The 21814-nt window shown below is 42.3% G+C and overlaps 1 protein-coding gene across 6 annotated transcripts in view; it reads left to right on the top strand.

Annotated features, from left to right (window-relative positions):
- BRD9 (bromodomain containing 9) overlaps positions 1-21814 on the top strand; it is a 57180-nt gene that overhangs the window by 33950 nt on the left and 1416 nt on the right. For all 6 annotated transcript variants that reach the window (XM_008169354.4, XM_008169353.4, XM_024106190.3 and 3 more), the window contains exons 11-16: positions 5650-5782; positions 6808-6919; positions 14994-15032; positions 16183-16254; positions 18550-18652; positions 19858-20025. In XM_008169354.4, coding sequence (XP_008167576.2) covers positions 5650-5782; positions 6808-6919; positions 14994-15032; positions 16183-16254; positions 18550-18652; positions 19858-20025 — 627 coding nt within the window. The remainder of the gene's footprint in view (positions 1-5649; positions 5783-6807; positions 6920-14993; positions 15033-16182; positions 16255-18549; positions 18653-19857; positions 20026-21814) is intronic.

Below are 21814 nucleotides of genomic sequence, written 5' to 3'. Positions count from 1 at the left end.
CCTCCCGAGCTCCATATGGGACCCAGGATCAACAGTGTCCGGGAACGTACCAGCAGGTAGCACCACCACTATCTTGGTATGGCCACCCATGTGCACCTCCACCAGGCCATATGCCGCCATACTGGGACCCCTGGGTGGTACAAAAACAGCCTTCTCACAAGCATCCAGCATCGCCTGACAACCCTCCAGGCACGCTCCCTCATCCGCAGCATCGAGCACCTCAGAGCCTCGAGAAACTGAGGAGCAAGAAGAGGACACAGAGGATGAGATAACACTTGAAGCCATATCTTCCTCTTCCCCAGATGAAGAGGTCATGCTTTCACCACCATCCATGGCAGATGATTTCTGCCTGTTTAAGGAGCTGGTGAAAAGAGTAGTGGATACCCTCCACATGCCATTGGAGGAAGTCAGGTCAAAGACGTGCACCACCAACTCATCGACATCCTCCACTCTTAGTCGTACTTGAAAATTGCCCTCCCAATCAACGAAGCGATCTTAGACCCGGCTAAAACGACATGGCAAACACCAGCATCGGTAGTCCCAATGTGCAAGAGGGTAGACAAGAAATATTATGTCCCCACAAAGGAATCAGAGTTCTTTTTCTCCTACCCACCATCCAGTTCCATCGTGGTGGATGCTCTAAACTCTCGTGGCCGACAACATCATTCCAGGGCAACACCCTATGACAGAGACTGGAAGCGCCTCGATCTCTTTGATAGGAAGCCATATTCCTCGTCCACCTTACAATTTCATATTGCCAGTTACCAGACAGGACAAAATACGACTACATGGATTACAATAAGTTACATGACTTTATTGACAAGTTGTTGGAGAGTTCTCAGGAATCCTTTTAAGGCCATCATTCAGGAGGGACAACTGGTGACAAAAACATTATTGCAGTCGGCTCTTGGCGCCACCAGCACGACTGCCAGATCCATCTCCATAGCTGTGGTGATGAGACTGGTGTCATGGCTCCACCTGTTGGGATTCCCAAAGGAGGTGTGGACTATAGTGGAGGACATCCCCTTTGAGGGTGTGAAACTCTTCGCTGAGAAGACTGACTCTTTTCTTCACATCTTGAAGGATTCCAGGGCCACCCTCAGGTCACTGGGAATCTACATACCGGCGGGCAAAGAGATGTTTTAGCCCCCAATCCCAGCACAGGCTCTATTTGTCTCAATTCACATCACAGCGCCACTATGAGTCCCAAAAGAAAAAGGGAAAATTTACTAAATGTGTAAACCTGTTCGTTCTAAATCTTCATCCCAATCTTCTGCCCCTAAACACCACTTTTGACAGGCAGATTGTGGTGCTGCAATACCACTCCACACTACTGTCTGTGACCATGCACCCATTTGGCAGTTTTCCGCAGTGCCTGGGAGCACACAACATTAGACAGATGGATCCTAGAGATTATCCTATCCAGATACTCCATCCACTTCACCTTTCTACCCCCTCCACAATACCCTTCCCTGTCCCTCCTTCAGGGACCCTTCTCACGAGAGTCTACTATGTCAGGAAATAGATTGACTCCTGCAGTTAGGAGTTATATAACCAGTACCTCAATATCTACGAGGCAAGGGGTTCTTCTCTTGTTACTTACTAATACCCAAAAAGAAGGGAGGTTGGAGACCTATTCTGGACCTCAGAGCTCTCAACAAGTTTGTCAAGGCTCAGAAATTCAAGATTGTCACTTTATTGCCGATCATTCCATCATTGGAACAGAGAGACTGGTCTTTGGCTCTCGACCTACAGGACACCTACTTTCATATTTCAATGCTACCGGCTCTCAGATGATTTCTCAGATTTACTCTGGGACATGACCATTACAGAGTCCTCCCCTTTGGACTTTCATTAACCCCAGAGTATTTTCCAAAGTTCTCTGTGTGGTAGCTACTCATCAACACTCACAAGGGATAATGATCTACTCTGACCTGGACAATTGTCTCCTCCGAGCCCCGTCGCTCCAGGAGGCTCATCAAGCCACTGATGCCACAATAAACTGGTTCACAGAACTGGGCCTTCAGATCAACACCCAAAAGTCAACACTCAAGGCCAACCTAGACACACTACAGGCCAAAGCCTTCCTACCTCAAGACAGGTTCCTATCCCTGGTCTCACTCATAGCTCAATGCAGTCCTCAAATACCATCCAGACTCTTGCCTCCAACTCCCGTGGCATATGGCGGCAAGCATAGCTGTGATAGCACACACCAGACTCCATATGCGGTGCACAGAACTATAGTTCAGTTTGTTTTACAGACCGAAAAGAGACAGTCTGGACAACCCCCTGTCACTATCTACCAGGATCAAAAACTTCCTGGACCGGTGGAAGAACCCAGCCAATGCTTACAAAGGGGATTCCCTTCTCGCAGGCATCCCCATCATTGCTCCTTACCACTGATGCATCGATCATAGAATGGGGCACGCATTTAAACAGCCTCACGACGCAAGGCAGATGGTCACCTGAAGAGAGAGATCCCTACACATCCACCACCTCGAGTTGAGAGCGGTCTGGAATGCCAGTGCCCATTTCCTTCCCCGAATAGCAGGATCACATACAAAAATCCTAACAGACAACATTGCCTATATGTACTACATCAACTGCCAGGGAGGGACCAGGTCTCCCTCTCTGTGCACAGAAGCAATGAAGCTATGGAACTGGTGCATCTCTCATAACGTCACCTTGTCCACAGCTTACCTCCCAGGTATGCAGAACTTGATACTGTCAGTACTTCATGACTTGTTCATATGGTGGAGAATACCGTCCACAGACCTGTTAGCCATTTACAGAACAAGATGGGACAGCACTCTCTGGGCCATGCACTCCTTTTCCCCTGGGACCAGGACCTTTTTTTACACCTTTCCTCCGTTTCCTCTTCTGCTGAAGGTCCTGCTAAAGGTAAAGAGGGATAGAGCTCACATAATCCTGATTGCTCTTACTTGGCCACGGCAGACCTGGTACCCTTACCTGATGCCGCTCGCGGTGTGCCCGTTGATCTCCCTTCTGACCACTCCTCACCTCCTCTCACAGGACAAAGGGCAAACCATACATCTCAACTTGGGGATTCTCTGCATCAAAACATGGCTCCCCCGTGGTTCGGGCACCTAGAAAGCTCATGCTCAAGGGAAGTACAAGAAGTTCTATTACACAGCATTCTTCCCAGACAAGATTACACTCAGACTGCATCCGAAGTTCATTCTTAAGGCAATCTCCTCTTTTCATATGAATCAGTCAATCTACTTTCCTATCTTCTACTCCAAGCCTCACCAAGACAAGAGGGAGGCCATGCTTCATACCTTAGGGATCTCCTAACATCTAGCATTCCACTCAATGGGACAAGAGCCTTCAGGAAGTCCTCTAGACTGTTCCTCTCTATGGCAGAAAGACCTAAGGGCTCAGCAATATCAGCCCAAAGACTCTCCAAGTGGGTCTCGAATTCAATTAGTGCTACCAAATTCATAACATGACCCCTCCAGACTTGATACATATATGTTCCACAAGATTGATCTCCTCATCTGTCGCTTTCCTTAAGGATGTACCTATCTGAGATATCTACAGAGCGGCAAAATGGATGTCAGTCCACACCTTCGCAGAACGCTATGTGATCACTGGGGACTCTGCCTCTGATGCCATCTTCAGCTCCACAGTGCTGTCATCTGTAACCGACCCGACTCCGAAGTCCCAGCCCTCCAGAAGTACTGCTCGGGAGTTACCTATGGTGGAGCATCCATAGGGACCCTACTCGAAGAAGAAGTTGTTACTCACTTTGTGCAGTAATGATGATTCATAGACTCATAGACTTTAAGGTCAGAAGGGACCATTATGATCATCTGGTCTGACCCCCAGCATGCTGCAGGCCACAAAACCGTCCCTACCCTTCCCTTGACTCTACTGATGAAGTCCCCAAATCCTGTGTCTTAGTGACTTCAATCGGCAGAGAACCCTCCTGCTGGAGATCCCTGCCCCATGCTGCGGAGGAAGGCGAAAAACCTCCAGTGCCTCAGCCAATCTACCCTGGAGGAAAATTCCTTCCCGACCCCAAACATGGCGATCAGCAAGACCCCGAGCATGTAGGCAAGAGTCTCCAGCCTAACCCTTGTTAGCCATTATACTGTTTGCCTACCATTGCTTGGTATTCCTCAGCTAATATGGTTTACCATTAAACCATTCCCTCCATAAACTTGTCTAACTCAATCTTAAAACCAGACAGGTCCCTCGCCCCCACCGTTTCCCTCGGAAGGCCATTCCAATATTTCACTCCTCTGACGGTCAGAAACCTTCGTCTAATTTCAAGCCTAAACTTCCCCACGGCCAGATTCTTTGAGACGTGTCCCTAGGGGTGCTCCACAATCTGCCTTCCTCCCCTCTGTTTCTGAGTTCTCATTTGTGACTCGGCAGTAGAGAAGGAACTGAGGATGGTTAGCCTGCATGCCAGCTAGCCTCGTGGCAAGGCACAAGGAGAGACAGTGCATGCACGAGCCCAACAAACACTGCTACCAAAGTTCTCCGATCAGCAGTGCAGGGACACAGACACACCTACAGTGGAGCATCCATAGGGACACAAATCTTGAAGAACCATCATTACTGCACCAAGTGAATAACTTCTTCTTTCTGATGATTTGGCAATTACCATTGCTTGGACAAAATGTACTGATGCTAAAAAATGTGTACTGGTCTGCCAAAATGTTTAGCCCCAGCAGATCATAGGAGATTGGATTTAACATGTAAGTGTCACTTTATTAAATCTGTAGTGAAGGTGGGGGTGGTTCATTGTTTGTTGTTTAAGTTAATTTTGTAAAACTTGTCAATAATTTTCAGTCTGCCATGATTTGGCAACTAACACCTCATAATATTTTGTTTTCTTGCTGAAGTCTGGAATTGAAGTTGTGGTTGTCAAATAAAAATGCTGGCTTCAGCTAAATCATATTTTTCGGGTATCTAAAAGGGTGTCATAAGGAGGAGGGAGAAAACTTGTTCACCTTAGCCTCTAAGGATAGAACCAGAAGCAATGGGTTTAAACTGCAGCAAGGGAGGTCTAGGTTGGACATTAGGAAAAAGTTCCTAACTGTCAGGGTGGTTAAACACTGGAATAAATTGCCTAGGGAGGTTGTGGAATCTCCATCTCGGGAGATATTTAAGAGTAGGTTAGATAAATGTCTATCAGGGATGGTCTAGACAGTATTTGGTCCTGCCATGCGGGCAGGGGACTGGACTCGATGACCTCTCGAGGTCCCTTCCAGTCCTAGAATCTATGAATCTATGAATATTGGAATTAAATTAGCAAAAGAAAGCAAGGTGGTCAACAGAATGTGGTTTTTAGATGGTATATTTTATGACTGGCCAGTCCTAAATATAGATGTTTTAGCCCCGTGGATAGCAATAAATGTCTTGCTTTCTAGTGGCATAATTGTGATTTTCCCAGTGGGTCATAAAAATCAAACTTTAAAATAGTCTCACTGGTTCTGTGGTCTTGCAATGCCCTTTTGGCATTGATCTAGGTCAGGACTTGATATAAAAGAACTGGACCTTGGACCATTGTAGCATTCTATACCTTCTTCAGGAAGGAAACAGGACTTATTTTCTTTCCAGATGAGCTTTTACACTCAAGATAATCTTTTTATCTTTTTCTCCTTTTTTTCATTCTAGTCACATTTCTTACAAGTGCTAGTACAGCACTTTCAATGCAAAACAACTCTATCTTTCATGATCTGAAATCAGATGAAATGGAACTGCTATATTCAGCATATGGTGATGAAACTGGGATACAATGTGCCTTAAGGTAAGCATTTCTTTAACAGGGAAATCTAAGCCTGTCTTATTTCCTTTGTGAAAAGAGATTTTTCCTTAGATTAGCAGAGATAATATTCCATATTGCTTTTTCACAGCAAAATACAGGGCGGCAATGCAGACTAATGGGCCAAGCATAGAAGAAGTAGGAGCCCAGAACTCCTGGATTTCTAATAACTGCTCTAAAACTGCTTACTCTGCAACTTAGAGCAAACCTCTCTGCCTAAATTTTCCCAAGTTTAAAGTGGTGATAGTATTTATTAACCTACATTACAAGGCTGTTACAAGGCCTGCTTACTTAAGGGTTGACCACACTTTGAAGTTGTAAAGTGATAAAGATTGTTAGTTTGCTAGTTTGGGTGCTGAAATAAAAGGCTTACAGGGTCAAACTGGCAGGTATTTCTGTGACAGAAATAATGGGGTCTAGAAATTATTTTTCAGTGAACAAATATTTCAAGTTCTAACAACAGTTTGTACTAAAGGTTTGTAAGTCCTGTGTAGCTGGGGAGAAGCATCCTGTGTAGCTGGGAAGAAGTCTAACATCCAGAGATCAGGGCAAAATTTCTGAGCCCAGGGTGTGAATAATGCCTGGCGTATCTATTCTGTGGTAGTACGTGTGATCTTGCAAAGTAATGGTATAATTCATTAAATAAATATCACTGTTCTTTCTTTCTTCTATTACTAGAAAAATTATAGAAAATATGTTCCGAGTCAGTTTTGCATATTTCTTTAATGAAGCCAAATGTAAAATATTTCAATCTTGCATGTTACTTTCAGACCTGTTCAGGTTTCTGATGCTGTTACAGCAAACTAAATTTTTTTTTATCTTTGATAAACTCTTATTTCAAGTTTGTATGGTCTGCGTGGGATAGCAGTGGCAAAGCCATCACTTTCTGGAGAGGGAAACTGCTCCTTTCCATTAAACTATCAATCCTTTTAAAAGCCACAAGCTTCAGCTTAGTAAATGCAACCGTTTTGAGTTTCTGATTAAATATTCCTTATCTTCATTTCCTCTAGCTTACAGGAATTTGTGAAAGATTCTGGAAGTTACAGTAAGAAAATAGTGGATGATCTTCTGGATCAGATTACTGGTGGTGATCATTCCAAAACCATTTATCAGCTAAAGCAGGTGGGTCCCAATTATGCAGAAGTGAAGTTAATCAAAGAGTTTAAGCAGCATAAGGATGGTCCTATTCTCATCTCTAAGCATTCACTTCTAAGTATCATTAAAAGGTTTCTAATTTATCAGGAAATGTTTTAGCTGTTTTAAACACACATACTTTGTTGAAAAATTAGTTGTACGGTTTTAATATTATGAATAAGGAACTGTTTGGAAAACAAATTACCATGTTAATGCTGGGCTCTGTATTACCAGGGTTACTAACAATGTCCATTTTTAAGCAACATGAAATGTCTAAAGAAATTTCAGCTGTCTTCCAAATGCACCATATTTGGAGATCACTTCTTCCTTTGTGTGCATATAGCATTAATAGGAAGTAAGTCACACAGCCATGAGAAAACAGTCTAACAAGGAATTGCAAAACAGTTTCCTGTTATTTGCACTCTAAAAACCACTCTGCTTTCTTGAATTGCCCATATGGATGCAGTGTTCTAAGAGAGACACACCTTTAGTGTGTAAGCACAGATGTTTCCAGCAAGCAGCATTTATTGAAAACCTCCTCTCTCCTACTCCTAGCACAGGATCTGAGGTTATTGACCAAATGAAGTGAGCACTTCTTTATTAGTCTGTAAAGTGCTAACTTTTGAACACAGCAGCTAATCAATTCCAAAATTTCACACAACGTCTGGGTATCAGTGGGCAGAACCCTGTTGATTTTGGTGAAAACCAGAACAGGGAAATGGGAGATCATACAGAGCCCCTGGCAAGGGGATTGAAAAATGGGGGACCCTGGCATGGGGGGGCGCACAGAGCATCCTGGCATGAGGGGGGGAAGGGGTGGCAGGGAGACAGTCCCTGAAATAGAGGGAGGTGGGAGGGTAGCATACAGGGAGCTTTTTTGCAGGGTGAGGCGGGGGGAATGGAGGAATGTAAGGAGCCCCTAGTATGTGCAATGAGTTTGTAACAGAAGTAATAAAGTGTGAGACCCTCTACTAAAAAGGGGGTGTGGCTTCAATACCCTTCAGTTCCTGCCTGGCCACAGAAAAAAGAAAAACAGTGCAGTTTTCAGTGCTTCCCTGGTCATTTCTTTTTCTCTCTCTCTCTCTTCCCACCCCACCCCCTTTTGTGTTCATTTGGGCATTGTTTTTCTCTATAGTTTATATATTGTACTCCTGGGGGAATTCTGTGGCAAAAAAAATAAACATTATGTGCACAGTATTTTAAAATTCTGCATATTTTATTTGTCAAAATAACACTAAATAATCCCATCAGTTTCAATCAGAGTGGATTTGATTTAAATCACTAGTCAGGAAGACTCTATTTAATCATGGATTTCTACGTAAAAGTGCATTCTTGTTGGTTGTTATAACCAGGGCCAGCTCCAGGCACCAGCGCAGGAAGCAAGTGCTTGGGGTGGCCAATGGAAAGGGGCGGCACGTCCAGGTCTTCAGCGGCAATTCAGCGGCGGGTCCCTCTCGGAGGGAAGGACCGGCTGCCGAATTGCCACCGAAGAATGAAGCGGCGTGGTAGAGCAGCTGCTGATCGCGGCTTTTTTTTTTTTTTTCCTCTTCGCCGCTTGGGGCGGCAAAAAAGCTGGAGCCGGCCCTGGTTATAACCTTAACACATATTATTCACAACTCAGAGATAAATATAGGTTTCATTTTTAGAAAGTACACACTATACATTTTTAAAGTGATTTATTTTGAAAACTTTTCAGATTAGTTTTACAGCTATATCAGAAAATGAATGATTTTTTTGGTTATTTTATTTACCAAAGGTAGTTGAAGCAGATATTTATGGAGTCACTGGGAGGTGAGCTAGTTCAGCAAGTAAATCATTAATATTTGGAGGATTTTCTTGCCATGCTGTATTAGGAGAAGAACATCACCAAACAGACATTTAAATTGTTTTATTTAACTAAAACAACGTTATGTATTCTGGATTTTTTTTTCTTCAACAGCAAACGTATAATATTTTAACAAAACAAGCATATGAAATTTTAAATTTAAACATTCAAGTTTTTATTAAATAAAATTTGTTTTTGTTAAATTGTTTTTAACTAAAATAGTTAAATGAAATATTTTAAAAAAAAATGGATTGTGTGGGCCAGGTCAACATGAGAAATTTAAAATATTGGCTTCTGCAGCTAACTCAGTGGTCTTCCCCTTCATTTTCCTGTTTGTTCATAATCTGGAAAAGAAAAACAAGCTTTCCTGCTTTTTCAGGCCCCAAACAATTTCACTGGTCTGACTTTCTTTCTTTAAAACATCATCCACAAACATATATTTCTTGAATGGTTCACCCTTAGCTCTGAAGTTTATTATAGTTGGCATTATGGAGGGATGATTGCTGGATGTCCATGTCCTAGCCAACTCCTCTTCTTCAACAGTTAAGGTTTGACCCTGGTACCAAGTTGTGGATTGCCACGGGCACGCAGGGGCAAAAGAAAATGCAGGCCTGTTATTTACCAGGCTGCACGTGGCAATAGACTATATTGGTAAGGGATGCAAGGAGAGTATGGGTCACGATGCAGACTGCAGACACACACACACACACAAAACTAAAATTAATCAATTTAAAGTTTTATTGGGGATAATTACAAGGGGTAAGGGAGCAGCGTTTGATTAGCTAATAGAGTTAATGAAACTTAAAACACACAATGACTAAAATATCTACTAACAATATTTATAAACAAAGATGCAGCATTTAGTAATAACTGATACTTACAAATACAAACCAACGCATAACGACCGGCAAACGTAGACACTCTGTTTGAAACACGTGAGCTGAGAGAGAGGCTTCGAGGTGATCAGGCTCGGTTACGGGTGTATACAGGATACACAGGATTCGTTTTTCTTTCTCCTCTCCCTGCCTGCACATGGCAGGCAGGCCCATAAAGTACCAACTATGACATCATAGACGTGTCATAGGGGACGGGGCCCAAAACCTGTTTGTGTTCGTTTCTGATTGGCACAAGCAAAGTTTACACCAAGTAGGGGAGCAGGTGCCTCAAAGTCTGGCTTCGCCCTCAAAAGGTGAGGAAATGCATATTGTTTTAGAATGCGTGCAACACTGAATGACAAAAGAGGAGGCCAGGGCAATACCGGTATGGGCAAGTTTTACAGGATGCAGACAGGAACTCATCTCAACACAAGTATTGAGAATATTTGCAAGAAAATGAGCTGGAGATGGCGATTGTCCCATTCGTTTTTTTTTTTTAATACTTTAACTCTGTCATTGAATATTTCTCTTTTTAAGATCTCACTCAGTTCCTTCCAAATATCAACAGCATCAGCAATAAAACAGCTATTTCCCTGCATTTTGTTCAAGGCTACAGAAATAGGCTTCAGAGTACTCAGCATGTGTTCAACATTTCTCTTAAGCCCAATGTTGAGAACTTTGGCTGTGACAGTGCCATCTATTTTTTTTTTTTCACGATTTTGTTCTCAAACTGTCATCAGATTAGGTCAGCTCTTGCTACAGTGCTCAAAACAGTCCACTACTGAGTTCCATCGCACGTCTTGTGGGAGAGTTAGCTTGGTTCCTCCCACTTTTTTCAGAGCAGCTGCTGCAAAGTGGTTGGTAGTATTTTGCAGCTTCAACAACGTTAGCCTTTATTTCTGGAACTCTGAAGTCTTTGGCTAGGAGGTGCATCAAATGAGCACTGCAATTGTATGTTATTAGCTTTGGACTCTCTTCTAAATAATTTCTTCGAATCTTGGTTACATTTGCCGCGTTGTCTGTGACCAAGCTCCATAGTAGACATTTGAATTTTTTTTCAGTTTGTTATAGCTTTTACTGCTACTTCTCGTAAGTATTCTGCTGTGTGTGCATTTCCTGATGTATCAATTGTTTCTGTAAGAAAGACATTCCCTTCTTCTGTTGTCACACAAGCACATACAACAGAATCATTTTGGACAATGCTTCACCCATCAAGATGCAGGTTAACAATTTTACCCTCTAGACCTTTTACACACTGCTCAGTTTCTCTTTCATATACTTTATCCAGCAATTTGCCTGCGACATCTGCTCTGTCGGGTGGACTGTATCCTGGGCTTAATGACTGAACCATGTTAACGAAGTCGGGGTTCTCAATCATACGGAAAGGAGAGTTTGTTGCATAAACAAACTGGGCAATTTTTTCATCAATTACCTCTTTTTGTAATCTGCTGCTTCTTATCACAAGCTTATCTATGGTTGTTTCTGGATGATGGAGATGTTTTTTTTTTCTTTTTGCTACAGGTGATAGTCTGTGGTTATGTTACATACATGATGTGACTGAAACACTATCATTGGCAGATAACTCTGAAACTATAGAAAATGATGGTGATCTTGAAGGTGGATAGTCTTCAGAATCCTATATGTTGAGGATGGATTCTTCTAAACAAAATAAGTCAGTGCCGTTATTTAATTATTATTACCATACTGCTCATTTAGTATTCACAGACACTCAGTACTACTTTAAAGGTGAAATTGTTAAAGGAAGATCTGCCTATTTCAGCTATTTATTTTTTCTCACAACTGCATCTAAAATGATAGTACCATAAGAGTAACTACTATATTTTTTGCTCAAACATGAGAATTCAAGAATAGTCCAGAAGGAAGACAGGCAGTCCTTAGGAAAGAAGTATGTAATGAAAAAGTTTACCAACCTGAAGATCCTGCATGTTCAGACAAGTTCTTTTCATCATCCTCAAAGCAGCTTCCTCCTGAGAAGGAACACTTCTCATGATGTTGTTTAATTTAGGCAAACAGAGCTTGCATTTCTTTGTTGCACTGTTTGCATTTTGGACGCATGCCTGTCTTATCTACAGGTAGAGGAACTTCATTAAAATATTCCCAAACTGGGTCTCTTTTACGGCCTGCTGCCATTGTAGGTTTTCTCTTCTGGTGAGAGAATGGTATGGTAGATCTCAAATCAATGAAGGCTACACTCAGAAAGACCTCAAGACTTCTAGAATATGCTGCTGAAACCGTTTCACTTTTGTTTCTACTGCCTGCCCCTCCCTTCTCACATTTATCTCCAGACTTCTTCTACTTGTCCGGATCTATTCCACCCCCAACAATCTTATATTCATTGAACACGTAGGCGTCCTGGTCATCCACTGCGCCCTGCCCTATTTCCAGCCGTCTCGACTTCTATCCTGTCACTGGATACAGATAGGAACTGGGAAGAGAGAGTGAGGCTGACGTTGCGCAACTCTCCCTCACTTTAATCCAATTCATGCGCAAGTCTCGACATCATATCATATCATCATATTACATCATATCAAGTCCTGTGGCGATGAGCGAACGACGAAGTAGCAGGTGTGGATACACTGGGAGTTGTAGCCGCGGACCTGCACATAGGACCTGCACTCAGGCATAATGGTCGTTCCTCACTGACCGAAGCAGCAGTGGAGCTCGGCATCTTCTTGAGCGACTGAGCAGCCCTATTCAGGATTGCACTGCTCACCTCCGTAGAACGAGGAGGGGGCTAGAAAAGGTGCCCTAAACATTGCCTGCTTCACCTTACCCTGGCCAGCATACCACGACTGGCGGGGATCCCATAAAAGCGGTCGAACAAAAACAAAACTTAGAGTGACACCGATCACTACTGGCACATGGAATGTGCGCACGTTACTGGACAACATCACGGCAGACAGACCGGAGAGAAGAACAGCACTTGTCGCTAGAGAGCTCTCACACTACAGCATTGACATTGCAGCCCTTAGCGAAACTCGTCTTGCTAATAAAGGACAGCTGTCCGAGTCAGGCGGTGGCTATACATTCTTCTGAAGTGGCCGCAGCAGTGATGAGCGTCGCGAATCTGGAGTTGGCTTCGCCATCAAGAATCATCTTGTTCAGAAACTTGCCAGTTCCCCCAAGGGTATGAATGACCGGCTCATGACAATGCAGCTTCCGCTTCAAAAAGGAAAACAAGCTACTTTGATCAGCGCATATGTTCCTACAATGACCAACCCAGAGGATGTGAAGGATAAATTCTACGAAGAACTAGATACTCTGCTATCGTCAGTGCACCGCACAGACAAGCTGATTCTGCTTGGCGATTTTAACGCAAGAGTCGGATGCGATGCCGCAGCCTGGGAAGGAGTCATTGGGAAAAGTGGAGTGGGAAAGTGTAACAGCAATGGTCTGTTACTGCTGAAAACTTGTGCAGCACATGACCTTCTGATCAGCAATACGGTCTTCCGCCTTCCTACCCGTAACAGGACTTTGTGGATGCCTCCCCGTTCCAAGCACTGGCATTTGATCGATTATGTCATCATCAGGAGAAGGGATAGACAAGATGTCAGGGTTACAAAAGCTATGTGTGGCGCTGACTGTTGGACGGATCATAGGCTCATAGTATCCAAAATGAAACTCCGTATCATGCCGACTGTCCATACAGCTGCATCGAAGGTATTGGGGCCCTCCACATGCAGGCGGCAAGACTGGTTTGATTAAAATGATGCAGAAATCCAGGCCTTACTTGCTGAGAAGCACCGCCTGCATCGTGCATATCAAAATGATCCATCCTCAACGGCAAAGAAGACTGCCTTTGTCAACACTCGCAGAACAGTACAGAACCGATTGCGCAAAATGCAGGAATTGTGGCTGAGCACCAAAGCAGATAAAATATAGGCATATGCGGACAGGAACGACTATAAGCAGTTTTCTGAAGCCCCCCTCTATGGTACACAGTCTTCTGGGAGCTTTCCTCTCCTGAACTCTGATGGTACTGTGCTCCTTACAGAGAAGATGCAGATTCTCCAGAGATGGGCTGAACACTTTGAAGCAATTCTCAATCGCCCCTCAGTCATCAATGATGAGGCCATTGACAAGATGCCCCAGGTTGTAGTCAATGACTCCATGGATGCTTCACCGGAAGAGGACGAAGTGAAGAAAGCTATCAATCAGCTGTCAAGTGGCAAAGCCCCAGGGTCAGATGCCATACCAGCAGAGGTGTACAAAGTCGGTGGACCCGTGCTGCTACGGAAACTCACTGAGCTGTTTCAGTCCTTCTGGAAGCAGGGAACCATTCCACAAGAATTTAGAGACGCGTCCATCTTGCACCTCTATAAGAGGAAGGGCAATCGCTAGGTATGCGACAATCACCGTGGAATCTCGCCGCTTTCTACAGCGGGGAAAGTTCTTGCACGGGTTCTGTTGAACCGATTGATCACTCACCTGGAGAAGGGCTTACTGCCAGAATCACAACAGATAATGATGGACGAATATCTCACACATACACACACCCACACCCCGTGATCTCCAGGAGGGAGAAAATACAAATATTTTAAAAAATTTGCTTCTGAAACAATCTTTTTAAAGCAAAGCCGACCAGAAATGTTTTCTCTACATATAAAAAGAAATTGTTCAATATAAGCCTTTAAAAGTCCTTTTGAGCTATTAACTTGTACATCAAGTTGAAATCTTGTTGCAAATTAGAATTGCTAAACCCTTATTCTTAATGGTCAGTTTACATTATAAACACAGTTCAGCTATGTTGGTGCCAGTGGATTCAGCTTTAATACTACTAAATATCTTTAAAAATTGTCATATAACAGTCTGTTGTAGCTATTCTGCATTACAAAAGAAGGAAGTTCTTTCAAGTTTAGCACTAGAGAAGTCAGACGCTGATTCATTATTGGATAAAATGTAAATACATATGGAAGTGGTATATGGGGAGGAGAAATGGTATAAAAAGAATTCAATCATAATTAAACTAAATGACAAATTGTTAAGCACCCAGATGCTATGGCAGGTAAGTGAAAAATGTTTGTTAAAACTACTTAATCCGCATTTTGTGTAAAGGGTTTAGAAATACTTAATACACCTCCACCCCGATATAACACTGTCCTCGGGAGCCAAAAAAATCTTACCGCATTATAGGTGAAACCGCATTATATCGAATTTGCTTTGATCCGCTGGAGTGCGCAGTCCCGCCTCTCCTTCTCTCCCCACCCCACCCCCCAGAACGCTGCTTTACCACGTTATATCCGAATTCGTGTTATATCAAGTCGCGATATATCTGGGTAGAGGTGTATTGTACACAAAAATCTTTGCCTGTGCTGAACATAATTTTTAACTTTGTTTGCAGAGGAGAAACATTCCAATGAAACCACCAGATGAAGTTAAAGTAAGTTATACTGAGATACAGGTAAAAACCGGTGTTCCCTCTAATTTTTCCCACATATGTGTGGAATGAATTTTATGTGCACCAATATGGAGGTGATGTGAGACACACGTCCTTCATATTGGTGCACATAACAAAATTAATGTGGTGGGGGTGGGGCCGAGGGGTTTGGAGTGTGGGAGGGGGCTTAGGGCTGGGGCAGAGGATTGGGGTGCAGGAGTGTGAGGTCTCTGGAGTGGGTCGGGGATGAGGGGCTTAGGGCTGGGGCAGAGGGTTGGGGAGGTGGTGGGGCTGAGGATGAGGAGTTTGGGGTGCAGGAGGGTGCTCTGGGGCTATGACAGGGAGAGAGGACTCCTCCCAGTTCTCTCTCCCCACAGCAGCACCTGTGCTGTGGGGAAGAGGCGCCTCTCCCCGCTGTGTCAGCTCCAGGACTGGGGCCGCAGGATAGGCACCCTTCCCCTGGCCGTGGCAGGCCGGGGGAGGGGCGCTGTGGCAGGTCCGGGCCAAGGCTGGGTTCAGGCCGCCCCTCCACCGGCTGCAGCAGGTACAAGGCTCAGTTGCAGCCGGGGGAAAGGCGCCCCGACTGTGGCAGGTCCGGCTTGGGGCGGGACGCCCCTCCCCTGGCTTCAGCAGATCCCAGGCAGGCAGGTTCCCTGAGCGCCGGCGCGGCACTAAATAGCGCAGCTGCGCAGCTTACAGGGAACTTAGCTAAAAAACGTTTCTTGGAAGACTATATAGTAGGGTCCTTAGAACAGTTATTTCCAGCCTGTAATTTAGAAAAGTACTTAATGGAATATTCCCCCGTCTTCCAAAATTCATTGTTTATGATTTGTTCAGCTGTATATATATTATACAGCAAGCTAGAAAGGTAAAGTGTGTTTTGTGAGGAGGGGCTATTATACACCACTGCTGCTGTAAAGTGGCTTACATTTGCCCTCTAAGTGGGTGTGGGTGTGGTGGCTTATTAGAGCAATGTTGAAGCCTGTCGATTTTAAAAAATTGCACCTACCAAAGAAATCACAAAATGCTAGAATTTTATGTGGGGGCACAAGTCTAGACCCATGTGAAGTTATTGACTATTTGATGGAATCCTCGAGAAGTAGAATGCTAAATTGTAAAGTGTTAACAATTCGACTCTGATTTGGTGATTTAGGTTCTGCCAGTTCTCATAAAGGAAGAACACAGATTGCGCAATACCTGCCCAGACTCCTCCAAACAGATTATGGTAAGATTACATTTCCCTTTTATAGATTTTTATATGGGCAGAAGAGAGTGGGGCTGAGTACTCTATCTACTCCATGCCTCACTTTTGTGTGTGCATGAATGTTTATGTTTAGGGGATTTAAATGTATTCATATTATATTCTAGGTATTTGCAAATAAGAAAATCCAAACCCCTTCAATGGGGGAGAATTTTGATTGATTTTACTTGAGTCATATCTTACAATTCTGCCTTTACTTTTTAATTCAGATTTATGGCATCTGAAATTGCTATAAAAAGAATGCAGTAAATAACGTCCAAACTTACATCATGCTTATGTAATTTACGTTCCATAAGCACAAATACTACATTAAATAAAGATAGGAATCTTTTTAAGTGAAAGATTGTTGGTCTGCACACTTAAATCTTAGTGGTCAGCCACTGATGAACGTTGTTTGAGTTTCCATCCCATTATAGCAATGAAAACATGTACATATTTTAGTTTTCACACTGTGGATCGTGATTTTTTTTTTTTTTTTTTTAATTCTTGTGGAAATATTGAATATGGTTGGTGGATTAGAGAACATAGTCTTTACCAGATGAATGCAATATGAACATAAACTGCAAATCTTGATTTTGATACACTATCATCTGCTGAAAAGTGTGCTGAACTTTTAATACATTAATTTGCATTGTAGGTTTTCTAAACTACATAGGAGGTTATATAGGATATCTCCAAAAATTTGCACAAAATCCTGTAATATCTTTTGGCACTTTTTTATTGATTGCTCTATACATGGGAGAATCAGATGTGGACTTGACTCCCTCTCCCTCTCATATAATTCCCATACCTTCTGTGAGGTCCAGATGCTGAAGCTGAAGCATTGGCCTGAAGTCAGTGGAAGTTCTTCCCAGAGAGCAGCTTTAGAATCAAGCCTTGCGACACTGTATTTAACCTGTTCTGACCGTGTGGGTTGTGCATGGGTTGCCGTAAAGTGGGAACTGAATTGTTTTAGCTTTTGCAAACTTAGAACAGTCAAAAGGGATCAATGGAACAGAAATTGCAGTAATGTATTCCTTAGTTTCTAATGGGTCCATGTAATTCTTTGTGTTTTCCAAACACATGCCTAAGTGTATTTTCCTTTTTAAAAAAATCAACGTTTGCAGCCCAACACTCATGACCAGACACACGCTAGCTCTGCCTGTGCTAGCGTGCTTAAAGAATAGCAGTGTGGCTGCAGCAGCAGCCCCACCCCCTGGGTACGTACTCGGGTGGCTAGCTCAAGCTGCTGCCTGTATGCCCACGACCACACAGCTATTTTTAGCATGCTAGCTTGAGCAGAGCTAGCATGTCTGTATACACATACATACCCAGCTGCAGTGTAGACATACCCATGGTGACAGCAAATAATATTGCTATATTCCTTGGCAGTCAGCACTGAAAGACATTGCTAAGGATTTCATTTGAGGGTAATAGTTTCTGTAATCAATTTTAGAATGTACTTGTGATCACTCAATATAATTCATACAAGTGCTGCCTGCTCGTTAGATTTACAAAATTAATGTTGAAATGGCTGTCTTGAAACGCTGTATGCCATGATTCCCACAGTAGGTGAAACATGCACCCTGAGAGCTTTCTGGATAGAAATGTTCATTGGGGCTCCACTCCTTTTCCTTTCATCTCCCTTGTGAGGATGCAGAAGGAACATTCATGGCTGATCCACTGTATACAATGCCATAAAGATAAGGTGATGACGTGCTTAGAAGCCCAAGTTCTTATCAAAAATGGTTTCTGTCAGTCCATCTGCCTACTTGTATTTTTTACTAGGGTTCATTTGTTACCAGGGGAGTCTGATCTGCCTTCTGTGAATGTTAATAAATAGCTTTTAATTACTATTTGAACTGGACTAAGCCATTCTGTAGGACTCTTAGGTTGTTCATAGCACACAGGGATTATACAAGGTGAAAAAACGATCACCTTCAATAGTAACTTAAGTTGTCTGAGATGATTGATTGCCTGGAAACCACATTCCCTGCCCTTCTTCCCCCATTATTTTGTAATGGGAGGGACAAGGTGGTAGTTGAGGCTGCACCCTGGGGATATCCTCAGGTGAAGGAGTCATGGCAGCACAAAGGGTGTGTGGCCAGATGGGACTGACAGTCCAGAAAGTGCTACGCTCATACATTAGTGCACACTTCTAGAGTGAGGATCCATGCAAGCACTCACTTTGAAGAATCACACTTGCTGTGATAATTAGTCATTATCATCATCTACAGTTCATTTGAGTCTTTTTCTCCTCTTTATTGTATTTTTAATCAGGTTGGAGAATCAATTGGAGACAGTAACACTTCTGTTTTGGATTTTTTGTCTGTGAAACCATATTCAGATGTGTCTCTTGATATTTCCATGTTAAGTTCACTGGGTAAGTGATCTAATAATGTTGTCATTTAAGTGTTCTGTGGTGATTTAGCTAAGCATTTAGCTGGGGTAACGCCATGGTTTGCTGAAGTGTTTGAGAAGTTTTAAAAATGTGGTCTACATAGACAAGGTCTTAGTCAAGCACAGGAGATTCATCCAGTCTTGATCTTTCTTTTGTTTGGACATTTCTTTGCCCCACGCTGGCCCAGCTTCTTTTTTTATTGCACCTTATCAAACAAAATATATATACATACGTTAGAAAGTTTTGGTTATGACATATTCATGCTGATTTGTGTTCAGGAATGAATCTAAAGAACTTCCACCTAGTATACTTCAGTCCCTTGTAGGGAAATTGCATAGGGTGTAGGGATGTAGTTCCTTGTAAGAATGGCTCACAGCCATTATTTTTTAAATGCCACAGAAATATAAAAATGAACATTACTGTTGACCACAAATGAAATATTTTGAAAGAATGACTGTAGAATCTCTTCCAACATATCATTGTCACTGAAACAAGTCCTGCTTATAATTTTAAGTTTGGGTTAATTAAATATCTGAGAAGAGTCCCTGCATTAAAAATGGGAGCAAGGCTGCAGAAGGCCAGAAAAGTAGACTGAATGTTTTCCTACAGACTTTTGCCGTTTTTTCTATAGAAGATGCAGCCTTTGGGAAAGTAATGACAAGTTCCGATTATAACTGCTCCACAGATGTAAATGGTTTTTCTAGCAGTTTAACAACATACACTCCTATTCTGACACAACTGTATTTCTTGCATAACTTAAACAAGTGAAGTTTGTTGGTTTTTTGGGGTCTCTTAAGGCCTCTGGATGTTTACCTTGCTGTCAAGTGCAGTAGTCCTAGAGTATCTACCGACTACAGAGATTTTGGTATGTCACATTTCTCATTTATAGGGGAAGTTGTCAGTGTCTAATGTATCAGTGCACAGTTTAACTAGAAGTGAGTGAGTTCATTTTTTTTTCTATTTAATGTGTAACAGGAATCTCTCTTTGAAATCCTCACATAAAAATAGAACACCCATTGTCTTATACTTTCAACAGGTTCAAAGTGACACTTTCTTTTAGCTTTATTGTAAAATTAGTTTAATTGGGAAATGGTTCTTTTCTTAAAAAATAAACCTTTTTTGACCATTCGTTTGGGAATATGCTTAATCTGTACCTGTTATTCATTTTGGTTATTTGGTGTTCCTAGGGAAAGTGAAGAAGGAGCTTGATCATGATGATAATCATTTACATTTGGATGAGACAACTAAACTATTGCAGGACCTTCATGAGGCTCAAACTGACAGAGTGGGATCCAGACCTTCATCCAACCTCAGCTCCCTCTCCAACGCCTCTGAAAGAGATCAGCATCATCTAGGTAACATTAACTGTACCTCAACAGTTGCAACATCACTATTCTAATTTAAATTTCCTAATTTTAGGACAAAAGAGAATCCCGTACAGGAAATGTATGTTCTAATTATGTAAATTGCTATTTAAAGATTACTTGAATAAAACAGTGTGCAGACTGCAATAACTGTGTTTAACCCTAAAATGTGTATATTTATCTGAATATTAAAAGACTTCTTTTTAGCCTATGGATTCTTGAGGGTTAAAAACAGTTTATTAATTCTGCTTACTCAAGTTTCAGATTAAGCATGAATGGAATGACCTATAAATCAAACTGATGTTTGAATAACATTTGCAGCGCACCCCTCAATTTTATGTCTTTAAAAATGGTATGGCATAGATTCTTTACATAGCTAACGGACTGTGCTGAAATGAAGCAAAGTGTTCTATAAGATTACAATTAAGAAAATATACTACCCGAATCCAAAGAAAACTCTTTTTTTTTTTAGTGTAGACCTGTGTTGTTCACACAAACAGCATTTTGACTCTCACACACAGACTTTTTATGATAGCGTGCATAGTGTATGTATGTGTGTGTGTGTGTGTGTGTATATATTTGACTCACACACACACACACATATATATGTATATGCATATAAGAAATGAACATTTTAGAATTGAAATGGAAGGGAATTATTATGAATGAATGAGATACATTAACCAAATCACCCTCAGATAAAGCAAAATGCTTTGTACGTAAAACAGAGAATCTGATTGTATGTAATGAAGTGAAATAATCAAACCTAATTAAATACACATCAGTTTGTAAAATCCTCGAAGAGTCAAAACAAAACAAACAAACAAAAATCAGACTTGACAAGGCACTAACATAATCATATAAAACTGGTGGGCACTAACTATTTAAATAACTTGGTTACATCAAGTGCTAAATAATCAGTGCTGAGGTTGTTTACTTCCTCAATTAAGCAAGGGTAATCTTAAATGTATTGCATCTCCACTGCACATCTTCTTAATTTTCTTCCTTTGTGCGTCTGACGAAGTGGGCATTCACCCACGAAAGCTTATGCTCCAATACATCTGTTAGTCTTAAAGGTGCCACAGGACCTTCTGTTGCTTTTTACAGATCCAGACTAACACGGCTACCCCTCTCTTCCTTTTTGTGATGTTTTATCAAACGTTCAAAACATCATCTCTTATTGCCTCTGCTAGCAACAAAATAAAATAAGCCAGAGAAGCATTCCTTTCAGCTACGTGTCCCTCCACTGAGTTAAAGCATTAGTCCATAGGAAATCCACTTCTGCTGGGACCCTGTAATAACCTCCCCATTGTTCGTTTTAAAGGTCGGGGGGTAAGACAGAGCTATATGCTGATACACCATTTTAATACTTTTCTGCAGTTTTATTTAAAAGAGGATAAGTACTTTCCATGGATAATTTTATTACATCGTTTTAGCAATTTAGAATAATAGAACAGAGGCAAATTTTTCAAAAGCACCTAAGTTCTGATTTCATAAGTTATTAAGGAGCCTCTAGTCCCATTGACTTTTGATGTGACTTATGCTTTTAAGAGACTAAATCACTTTTAAAAATAGGACTTAGGTACTTTTGAAAATATTACCCTAGGACAGGGGAGGGCAAACTCCGGCCCGCGGGATTGCCAGCCCCGCACCAGTCCCGGAAGCGGACGGCACCACGACTCTGTGGCCCCTGGGCAAGGGGGAGTCAGGGGACTCCGTGCACTGCCCTTGCCTGCAGGCACCACCACCCCGCAGCTCCCATTGGTTGGGAACGGGGAGC

The sequence above is a fragment of the Chrysemys picta genome, chromosome 2, assembly GCF_011386835.1.
Source record: "Chrysemys picta bellii isolate R12L10 chromosome 2, ASM1138683v2, whole genome shotgun sequence".
Taxonomy (NCBI): Eukaryota; Metazoa; Chordata; order Testudines; family Emydidae; genus Chrysemys; species Chrysemys picta.
This window is presented reverse-complemented; position numbering and strand designations above follow the sequence as displayed.